The sequence below is a fragment of the Canis lupus genome, chromosome 19, assembly GCF_003254725.2.
Source record: "Canis lupus dingo isolate Sandy chromosome 19, ASM325472v2, whole genome shotgun sequence".
Lineage (NCBI taxonomy): Eukaryota > Metazoa > Chordata > Mammalia > Carnivora > Canidae > Canis > Canis lupus.
The window spans coordinates 19,605,984-19,618,030 of NC_064261.1; the positions used below are offsets into that span (position 1 = coordinate 19,605,984).

The 12,047-nt window shown below is 36.1% G+C and overlaps 1 protein-coding gene across 9 annotated transcripts in view; it reads left to right on the plus strand.

Annotated features, from left to right (window-relative positions):
- PRDM5 (PR/SET domain 5) overlaps positions 1–12,047 on the plus strand; it is a 200,146-nt gene that overhangs the window by 180,873 nt on the left and 7,226 nt on the right. For 8 of the 9 annotated variants that reach the window (XM_035702131.2, XM_035702130.2, XM_049097195.1 and 5 more), the window contains one exon: positions 5,998–6,102. In XM_035702131.2, the coding sequence (XP_035558024.1) occupies positions 5,998–6,102 (105 nt within the window). Of the gene's footprint in view, positions 1–5,997; positions 6,103–12,047 lie in introns of those variants that run through there. The other variant, XM_025420491.3, reaches the window with a different exon arrangement.

Here is a 12,047-nt window from a genome sequence, read left to right on the forward strand (position 1 = left end):
AGGATGCAATTTTGTTTTGTTTTTATTTTCTGAAAAATAAAATATACTTTTTTTCTTCCTATTTCAATTAATTTGGTTTTCTTAAATTTGAGATGAGTGACCTGTGATCTTCTGGCTTTGTTTCCAGTATACAAACTGTTTACTGGAACAGGAATTTTCTCTAACACATGCTTTGGTGCCATTCACTATAAATTGGAGTCTTTTCAGGGATGCCTGGGTGGCTCAGTCAGTTAGGCATCCGACTCTTGATTTCAGCTCAGGTAGTGATCTCAGGGTTCCATGCTCAGTGAAGAATCTGCTTGGGATTCTCTCTCCCCCTTCCTCTATCCCTCCCCCCACTCACTCATGCATGTGCATTCTTTCTCTAAATAAATAAATATTATCTTTAAAAAAACCTGAAATCTTTTCAAGGGTGTACATTAAAGTTCTTTTCAAGGAGCACTATATGGCATTGTGACCAAATCTGTCAGAAATTATATCCTTCCTTGCAATATCTTCAAGAAAATTGTATATTGTTTAAGATTTAGGGATAAGAGAGATGGACAGACATGAAAGGCAAACATGGCTTCTTACTGTACTTTGCTATAGCCTAAAGGACTCAGAGGACCTTTCTTTCTAGACTGACATAGAAGTGTGATTGTAGAGCCCTATGTGAACTGATAATCTTAGGGTAAAACCCCACGGAATCCTCAGCTTCAAATGGTTCTTGATAAAAAGTCCAGGCAAAGAGAAAACTACTTCACTAAATGAGTCCCTTTTACATCCAGGCAAAGAGAGAACTACTTCCATTAAATGAGTCCCTTTTACAACTATAATTCTCAAACTTATTGAATTGGAAATTCAATGAATTGGAATTCAATTCCTGTTGGCAGGAAAAATTGAAACCCCATTTTTCCTGCCAACACACACATAGAAACACTTGATAGTTGTACTTTTAATGTCTTTTATAAGAGAAAATAAATAAGTGAAGGTAATAAAATTTCAGTGACATTTGTAAATAAAGTGTATTGAAATAATCACCAATAGTATTTATAAACATTTGAAAAATATCAATATATGAGTGGGTGAATGTGTGTGTAAAACATTATTTATTCAATCCAAGCCAGTGCATAATACACTTTTGGGTTTTTGAAAACTTGTGATAACTATAAAACCCTTATCCTTTTGCCAGATTCCCCATACACTGGCTCAGAACCTTTCTTAGTATCCATGGGGCACTGTAGGATGCCTACCTAGACAGTACCTGCTAAGAAGAAATTTAGGAATTAGAGGGGTGTTCTTAATCAGTGATGCACAGACCGTGTTTCTCATTGCCTTTTGTTCCTGGAAACTTCTATCATTCTCTTAGGAAGTCATCCAGATACTTGGTCTTGTCTTCGGTTGTTCTCTGCCAGACACTTAGCTGTCACTGCAGCTGCCATGGTGATTTACTTCTTCGCAAGATCTTGTTTTATAGATAGATTGTAGGGAGAAAACCTTCCCTTTTTCCTTTTCATATACATCATATTGATATATCCTTATATGTTTTTAAAATACAAGTTTAAGTAAACATTTGGATATAATAAAAGTCCCAGCAACTCCAAGAAATTTCTGATTTAAATACCTACAACTACATTTTCAAGTTGTTTGTTTGTTTGTTTGTTTGTTTGTTTGTTTGTTTTAACTGGGCAATATTTGAAGAAATAATAGGCACCGAAGGTCATGTGATATGTGAAAAGAGATTTTGTTGATTTAGACTAGATGAAAAAAGCAGTAAACATCCTATTTTTTGGACTGCCAAGAAAATGCAGTGTTTTTCTATTACTTTGAACAGTCCTTTAAAATACAGAGATCCTATACAAAACACATCCATGCTGGACTTGTGGGGAAAAAAAGTAACAATAATCCCCAGAATCCAACAAAGCAAACTGAATCTGAAGGCCAGAGTGATAAGGTCAAGTTGAGAATGAGAACACCTTCAGTGTGTTTGCCAGTATCCGTAAATTCAAGATTTGGTTTTCAGTGGTGATGGAAAGGGAGGCAAGCTCTGGATTTAGGTTATAGGACAAGATGGAACCACATCCAACCACAGTGCTGGGACCCTAGAAAAGTGATACTCAAAATGAAATCAGGGACTGGAAATAATCTGCCTTTGGCAGACAGAGATGCTTAGGACATTGAACTGTCTCAGAGTAATTGCTGGCTAGAGAGAAAGAGTTCTCCTTCGAGTTTGTAACCACAGTCTTTCCCTCAAGTGTGTTTAGAGTTCAGACCTAAAATACTTCCCTGACCAGAAAACCCTATAGCAAGAAATAAACTTAAAATGGCCTTTGATTGATAGCATCCCAGAATGCCTGGCAGAAGCAAACACAAATGCTGTCCGGAGGGACATACCCTCAACCTAAGGGTCACCGGATTTTAACAGATAAAGACCACCAAACATGAGCCCATAACTCCAAAGAAACAAGAGCCATGAGCAGGAGACAGGAGAAACCACAAATAGCAGAATTAGATTTCAAAAAAACTTAAGACAATGATTTATCAGATGAGGTAAATTATATAAATGTCTAGCATATTTTTTAAATAGCCCTAAGCAACATGAGTAAAAAATAAGATTTTATCAAAAATTAAGCATAATTGAAAAGAACCAAATAAAAACTTACAAAAGCTTAAAATATTAATGGAAATTAAAAACTCAAATGATCCGATTAACAGGTTCCTACCTGAAGGTAATTGATAGCTGATTCTAAAGAGTTTGCAAATGGTGCAATACAGAGAGATGGAAATAGCTAAGAGATGTGAAAAATAGTCTGTTATACATCTAATTGGATTTGTAAATTTTCACTTAATAACAAATGAGAAATAAAGTCATTTTCAATCAAATGTAAAAGAAGAATTTACCATCATCAGGTCCTCTGAAGGTCAGAAAGCATGAAAAGTCAAGTAATCATTAAGAATGTATAAAACTAAACCATACTCATGTGTTAAATAATAATGATTCCATATCAAGCTTTAAAGCCAAGACACAAATAAAAAACTTACACATAACATGTGAGACAGGAGCATTCTGCAGGACTCGTTATTCAGTAGGAGGGAAAACATACAGATAAACTTTAGATTGTGTTCAATGTACGTGATAGAACTGTTAAGGATAACCACTAAGGGGATAGAAATAGTATTCATAACTTCTATGATGATACAAGGGGAAAATCATTAATCCAAAACATGTAAGAAAATATAGGGGGGGGAAATGAGAAGCAAGATAAAAAGCAATGCCCAAAATAAAATGATGAAGTATATTCACATATGTTTTTAAATATATATATTAAATATATAATTAATAACAAATATTAATAGATAAATATATTAGTATATCATAATGGTCATTAAACTATAATAAATAGCAATGAATATTAAGAAGCAGACTTGTCTTTTAAAAAGGTGATATAAGGGAAGGTTAAGAAAATCCAGTTGGGGTACTTTTTATGGGGATACTCCTCATACCTAAGAATAGACTGTTTAAAAGTACAAATATGAATATACCAGGCAAATGCTTATTTTATTTATTTTTTTCTTCCTTCTTTTAAACTAAGGTATAATTGGCATATAACATTATATACATTTAAAGTGCAAGGTATTTATTTATTTGATACATTTATATATTGCAATATGATTACCACCATAGTGTTATCTAAATTTCCATCATGTTATATAATTACCTTTATGACTGTGTGTATGTGCACGTGTATGTTGAGAACATTTAAGATCTAGTCTCGTAGCACCTGTGAAATAATACTACAGTGTTGTTCACTATAAATCACAATGCTGTGCATTAGCTCTCCAGAGGATGCTTGTCTTCTGCCCTTTGATCAACATCTCCCTTATTTCCCCACCCCTGGCAAATTTAAAAAGCTTTTATAGCTATATGAAGACTAAATTAATTTTAAAATAAAAAAGAATTATTACAGATAAAGAAGATCACTTCAAATTCATAAAAGGTCCTATTTTCTAGGAACATAATTATTTTAAACTTGTATACACTCATCATGTCCCTCATAAGTCTCAAAATTGGTAAAATACAGTGATAGAATTATAAGAATGTACTGGATGTTGGAGTGTAAAAGTGCTTATCCACTTTGTAGAGTTTGGCCATTCCTAGAAGAGTTGAAGTTGCAATCCCACTTCTAGATACACATGCCACAGAAATTACACCTACCTGCATTCAAGTATACAGTGTACAAAAAAACCAAAGCAACATTATTTGTAAGAGTGAAAAATTGAAAAACATGAACTACCCATCACTGGATACTATATATAAGCAGATTGGGGTATAGCCGTTGAATGTAATATGATATGGTATTAACAATGAATGAGTAGAAACTACATGTGTTCACAAAATGAAATTGAGGGCTAGAAGCTCAAAAGATAATGTTGAGCAAAAATACATCAATTTCAAAAAAACTCACAAAGTTTGCATACAGTATGACACTATTTAAATAGGTTTAAAAGGCAACATAATATTATGTCTTACTTAGAGATCCTTCCATACATGGGCAGCAAAAATATAGAGAAAAGCCAGGGAATGATAAACTCCATTCCCAGCACTAGTGGTCACCTCTGGGATGTATACAGACGAGGTGCTGAGGTACTGCACTTAGGGAGTGGGGGTGGGGGTGTGTTGAAAGTCACACCTGTACTGGGCATGTTTGATTCCTTAAGACCTAGTTGGTAGGCACACACATGTCAGTTTGATTTTGTAGGTCTGGAAATTTTTGTAATACTCTTAAATACTAAGGAGAAAATATGCATGGAATTTATCTACATAACAGGAAATTAAATACACACTATCTCAATCTAAAAAAACTATAACATTTTTGAAGATGTATCTGGAAAAAATTTTACTGCAAGTTTACTTTAAACAAATAGTTTAATTTTCCCCAAATCTTTTTATTTATGCACTGTTTAGTAATGGCCAGCTGGGTTTGTTTGTTTTTGTTTGTTTGTTTTGAGGAGGTGTTTTAGTGGAACAATTTTTTTTAAACAATTTTAATTTATTTTGCAATTCTTTCCAAGTGAAAAGGATGGTAATGTAAGTACCTAGTATCAAAGGTGGCTAGGGAATGTGGACAGTTTTTCTTTCTGTAGGAATTTTTTCTTTTTCCTTAAGAGTCTGTGACAAACAATTTATAAATATGCTTCATTTAAGAAAGTAGTTTAGATTTTAGAAAAGAACATTCTACATAGGATAGAAAGATTGGGCAATAGAGATGAAAATCTTAAATCACAGTTGAGCTGTATTGCTTTTTATACATATCCCCAATATCTGATGGAAATGTTGTTCTGAAGTTTTCGTTCTCTGAGATAGTAAGCAGTTTGCACCATCTAGATCAGGGATCCCAAACTCTCTTAGTCCGTGATGCCCTCTTAGTGTCAGTAAATTTTTGTGGCCCACCAAGACCAAAAGAAAACCTAGAGTTCAGTTCTTTTAGTAGTTAGATCATGTCAGTCATTCACAACCTAGCTTTGCTAAGGTATGACTTAGTTAAAAGAACTGCAAGGTGCCTGGTTAGGGGCCCAACAGGTTAGGTGTCTGCCTTTGGCTCAGTCACTATCCCAGGGTTTTGAGATGGAGCCCCAAATCAGGCTCCCTGCTCTGCGGGCAGCCTGCTTTTCCCTCTCCCTCTGCTTTTCCTCCTGCTTATACTCTCCCACTCCCTTGCTCTTTGTCTGTCTCAGTCTCTCTCTCTCAAATCAACAAATAAAAATAAAATAAAAAATAAGAGAACTACAGTACATGTTGGAACTATGAACTACCACGAGCAAGTGGTTCAGTTTGTCAGGCGGACACTGAGTGTTGCTGTTTCTCCTGAAAACTTAAAAGAAAATAACTCATGGCACTGCTCTGGATTGGCTGCGGCACCCTACAGAAGCTCGGTAAAATATCCCCACGCGTATACCTTAGTGAGGAGGGCTCTCAGTTCACCCAGATTCATGGCGATCTCTTTTCGTTGACTGCAGGAGAAGCCATACAAGTGCTCCGAGTGCAGCAAAGCCTTCAGCCAGAAGCGAGGCCTGGATGAGCACAAGAGGACGCATACCGGAGAAAAACCTTTTCAGTGTGATGTGAGTTTGGTTTCTCTTTTCTTTCCCCAGTGTCTTCCAGTAACAGATGTGTGTGTAGCGGGTGTGTCTGGGTCTGTGCAACTATGTGTATATATATGAATGTGTGTGTGTTTTGCAGTGCTGGTCATTCTATTAATGCCTTGTGCTGCTTATATCCTTTGATTGTGTAATCCATGTAACCACTTTGTAGTAATTCTGTTCATCCTAGTTTACTGCAGCAAATAAACAGAATTTTTTTAGGGCATGCTTGCAACCTTCTTTAATGTAATTGTGATGTTCTCACAAGGTGTAAGTGCGTGACGACTCAAGGCAGCTTTCATGTGTCCACCCAAATCTTTGACAGGTTACTGACAGCTAAACCAGAGATGTAATTGATCAGAGCTATTATTTATTTTGTTATAGCCTAACCATGAATTTCTAAAACATAAACAAACTCCTTTGTTTAAAAAATATTGCTAATTGTTTAGATTTTCTGCTTGTGACATTTGAATTGAAATGAAATTATCAACATAGTTTACACTATTTATGAAAGGAAAAATACAACCACTGTCAGTAAAATCAATCTGAGTGTTAATTAATTAAGGAAAGAATTGGTTTCTTGATGAACAGTGTCACAATTCTGTGTAAGATTGACAGTTGACAGAAGATTGACACAGCTTTAGGGAAAACATTATTTCTAACACAAAAATAGCAAAAAGAGTATTAATGTAGTTCAGCAGAAGAAGAAACATTAAAGTTGTAGTGTGTGAAATTGCATAGTATAGAATTCTCTTTAAAATGTAGAGGGAAACTCAGTACTTAGTCCCATTGGCATATCCCAACGGAAAAGGTATGGGGTAAGCAATCCACATGAAAGGAAACTCACATACACGAGATGTTTTCCTTGTCCTTCCATGAAACTTTGGTGGTAAGGTTAAGGCAACAATGTACTCCCAGTGAGCCTACTCATAAAAATACCTGTATGAACAGTGAACTTCTTTAAGGCAAGAAGTACTTGTGGAGAAAGAAATGTACACATGTAGAGCTCTATCCTGAACTGGAGGTAGAGCGAGCCCCAGCTTAATAATTTGTTGGTTTAATTCATTGGTGCTTTTATTGGAAACATTTTTTTTATTATAGACAGAACCTGTTTAGATCACTTAATTGTACAGCTACACAAATAACTGACGGGAGATAGAAAATAATATGAACTGTGTATGGACACCTTCCTACCATCACATTCAACTCAACTTTCATTTATGCTAAATATTTTTGTTGACTACTTCCTAAGCTTAAGTGGACCATAATGTTATTTTAAAAAAACAAAAACTAAAACAAAAAAAAATCCTGAAAAAACCTCTAATGTTACAGGCATGATTTTTTCTTTTTTTTTTAATATTTTATTTATTTATTCATGAGAGACAGAGAGAGAAAGAGAGAGAGAGAGAGAGAGAGAGAAAGGTAGAGACACAGCAGAGAGAGAAGCAGGCTCCATGCAGGGAGCCTGATGTGGGACTGGATCCTGAGACCCCAGGATCACACCCTGGGCTGATGGCCGCGCTTAAACCACTGAGGCATCCAGGCTGCCCAATTTTTTTCTATTTACTTCTATCTCATTTATTTCTGTCACATTTTCAGAACTCTCTGATCCTTATCTATGGCTCAAACTGGTCCATTGAGTAGAGCTTTTAATTTAATGCCTTCAAAACCTCCCTGAAATGCAGCCTGCTCGGTAGAGAACTGGCTGTCTTTGTTCCAAAATTTTATGCTCTTAATTTACTCATTCTGGATAGAAGTCAGCCTTTCTCACCCACCCCCCAGTATTTCTCCTTCCTAAATAACATTCAACTCCATTATTTCCTCTCAGTTTCTACTCCCACTAGCAGTGCGCAGCCTGCACCCTCCCTGTGTTTTATTACAGTCCATCTCCAATATATGTGTTCTTCACACTCCCAAGGTAATGATTTTTTTTGAGATGAAATTCACATAACATCAATCATTGTAAAGTGAACAATGCAGGGGCACCTGGTGGCTCAGTCAGTTAAGGATCTGCCTTCGGCTCGGGTCATGATGCCAGGGTCCTGGGATCGAGTCCTACATTGGGCTCCTGAATAGAGTAGTCTGCTTCTCCCTCTGCCCCTCCCCATGTTTGTGCTCACATGCCTGTGCATTCTCTCTCTCTTTTTCTCTCTCTCTCCTTCTCTCTCAAATAAATAAATAAATAAATAAATAAATAAATAAATAAATAAAATCTTAAAAAATAAAGTGAACAGTTCATTGGCATGGAGTACATTTACAATGTGCAACCATATCCTTATCTCATGTCCAGACATTAATATTCCCAAATAAAATCCCATGCCAATTAAGGAATCATTCCCTACTCTACACAGATCCTGACAATACTAATCTTCTTTCATTTCTACAGATTTACCTATTCTGGATATTTCATGTAAATGAATCATACAATATGTGACCTTTGTGACTAGGTCCTTTTACTTAGCATAATGTTTTTAAGGTTTATCTACATTGTAGCATGTGTCAATACATCATTCCTCTTTGGCTGAATGATATTCTGTTGTATGGATATACCACAATTTGTTTATTCATTATTGATGAACATTTGGGTTGTTTCTCCCTTTTGGCTATTGTGAATTGCTTTGAGACTAACAGGTGCATACAAGTATTTAAGTACCTATTTTAAATTCTTTGAGGTATATCCCGAGGAGTAGAATTGCTTGTGTCATATGGTGATGACTTTTCAAGGAATTGCTTTACTATTTTTCATAATAGCTGCACCATTTTATATTCCGGCCAGGAGTGCCTGCAACTGCCAGTTTTTTCACATCTTTGTCAATGCTTGTAATGTTCTGCTTTTTAAAATTATAGTCACCTTAGGGCGAGTGAAATGATATCTCCTTGTAGTTTTGATTTAAAGTTCCCAAAGGATTAATAATATTGAGCATCTTTCTATGTACTTGCTTGTTGGTATTTGTATCTTCTCTGGAGAAATGTCTGTTCAACACCTCTTCCCATTTTAAAATTTCGTTGTTTGTCTTTTGTTTTGTTGTTATATTTGTCTTTTGTTTCATTGCTATTGTAAATGATTGAATGTTAAGAGTACTTTGTTAATTCTAGATACTAGACTCTTACCAGATATATGATATACAAATATCTTCTTACATTCCATAAGTTGTCTTTTCCCTTTTTAAATAATATCCTCTGATGCACAAAACTTTTCAATGTTAAGGGCACCTGGCTGGCTTAGTCAGTAGAGCATGAAACTCTTGGTTTGGGGGTTGTGAGTTTGAGCACCTATGTTGGATGCAAAGATTATTTAAAAAAAATAACATCTTAAAAAAAACTTTTCAATGTTGACATCCAATTTATCTGTTTTTTCTTTCTTTTTCTCAGCATACTTTTGGTGTCAGATCTAAGAATTGCCAATTTTAAGGTCATGAAGATTTACTCTCATGGTTTTTTTCTAAGTTTGATAGTTTTAACTCTTACATTTAGGTCTTTGACCTACTTTAAGTTAGTTTTTGTATATAGTGTGAAGTTGAGGTCCATTCTTTGCATTACTTTTCTATCTTTCACCATTCAATGTGATGTTATGTGTGAGTTTTTCATAAATATCCTTTATTATGTTAAGGAAGTTCCCTTCTATCCTAGTTTTCTGAGTATTTTTATCAAAACAGGGCTATTGAATTTTGTCAAAGGTTTTGCTTCATTAACTCCGATGATCTTTTTTTTAATCTTTTGTTTTATTATTCCACTATATTACATTGTTTGATTTTATAATGTGAAATTACCATTGCAGTCTGGATAAATATCATTTGGTCATGACTTATAATCCTTTTAATATACTTTAGAACAAAAGTTTTTGTTTTTTGTTTGAAGATTTTTGCATCTGTATTCAAAAGGAATATTGACCTATATAGTTTTCTTATAATATGTTTGTCTGGCTTTGTTATTAATGTAATGTTGCCTTCACAGAATAAATTAGGAAGTGTTTCCTCTTCTATTTTTTGGGAAAATTTGAGGGGATTAGTGTTAATTCATCTTTAAATGGTGGAATTTATCAGTGAAACTCTCTGGTTTCAGGCTTTTCTTTGTTGGGAAGTTTTTTCCTTGACATAATCTCTTTAGTTGTTACGGTCTCTGGAATTTTTCTATTTCTTCTTGAATCAGTTTTGGTTATTTGTGTGCCTCTAAGAACATGTCCATTTCATCTAAGTTATCTGATTTGTTGGCTGCCATCAATATGCTATGAAGGCACAAACACGAGGTGTGTCCTTCCAGTGTCAGCTCTATTCAATCATAAAGCCAAGTTATTTTTTTAATAAATTTACTTTTTATTGGTGTTCAATTTGTCAACATACAGAATAACACCCAGTGCTCATCCCGTCAAGTGCCCACCTCCGTGCCCGCCACTCAGTCACCCCCACCCCTGCCCACCACCCCTAGTTCGTTTCCCAGAGTTAGGAGTCTCTCATGTTCTGTCTCCCTTTCTGATATTTCCCACTCATTTTTTCTCCTTTCCCCTTTATTCCCTTTCACTATTTTTTATATTCCCCAAATGAATGAGACCATATAATGTTTGTCCTTCTCCGATTGACTTATTTCACTCAGCATAATACCCTCCAGTTCCATCCATGTCAAAGCAAATGGTGTGTATTTGTCATTTCTAATGGCTGAGTAATATTCCATTGTATACATAAACCACAACTTCTTTATCCATTCATCTTTCGGTGGACACTGAGGCTCCTTCCACAGTTTGGCTATTGTGGACATTGCTGCTATAAACATCAGGGTGCAGGTGTCCCAGTGTTTCATTGCATCTGTATCTTTGGGGTAATTCCCCAGCAGTGCAATTGCTGGGTCGTAGGGCAGGTCTATTTTTAACTCTTTGAGGAACCTCCACACAGTTTTCCAGAGTGGCTACACCAGTTCACATTCCCACCAACAGTGCAAGAGGGTTCCCCTTTCTCCACATCCTCTCCAACATTTGTGGTTTCCTGCCTTGTTAATTTTCCCCATTCTCACTGGTGTGAGGTGGTATCTCATTGTGGTTTTGATTTGTATTTCCCTGATGGCAAGTGATGCGGAGCATTTTCTCATGTGCTTGTTGATAAAGCCAAGTTAAATCACAATTATAAAGCAGGTTCAGGATTCCAGATCCAGGGACAATTTACTATGTGATTAAAATTGGCTTCTTACACAGCACACAAAGCAGGACAGAAGACAAGCCAAACACACCAAAAACAAGAAAACATAAGGCTACAGGAAGTTAACCAACCAAACTCGAAGTCAGTCTGTGGGCGCTCAGTTGAGATAAGGCCTGGATCTGGTCCAGGTCAGCTCCTGTGGCACTTACTGCTTCTAATGTTCAAGCAGTGAAGGATTTTGGTTCTCTTCGGAGATCAATGAGTAGAGCCTTTGGTGACAATTGTCTTTTGTAAGTGGTCAGAGAAGGAGTCTGTTTCCTGAATCAGTGGTGCTGATCTGCATCTCTGTCCCTTGTTCTGTGTGGTTTCATACACTACTTCCTCTGCATCCCTTGTTCCCACTGCCTAGCATTTACACACACACACACACACACACACACACACACATGAACACTCACGTGCATGCACACACACAGATGCATACACATGACATTTGAGTTGCACTTGAGTGGCATGAGCAAAATTGTAAAGAAAAAACTGATGTATGTTAATCTTGGTTCTTTACAATTTTGCTCAAACGCCACTTCATTCATTAACACTAGGCTCTTAGGCCTGGTCATGGGATGACCATGCCATGAAGCTCCCCCGGCATGCCATAGCTATTGAACTTCAAATATCTTTGCTCTTATCCCTATGGTGATGACTTCCAGATCTCTCTTTCTCCTGCCTAGATCTTTCTTCTGAAATTTTTTGAGGCAAATTTTTTGAGCTGCCTGTCACACATCTCTCCTGTGTTCTAGA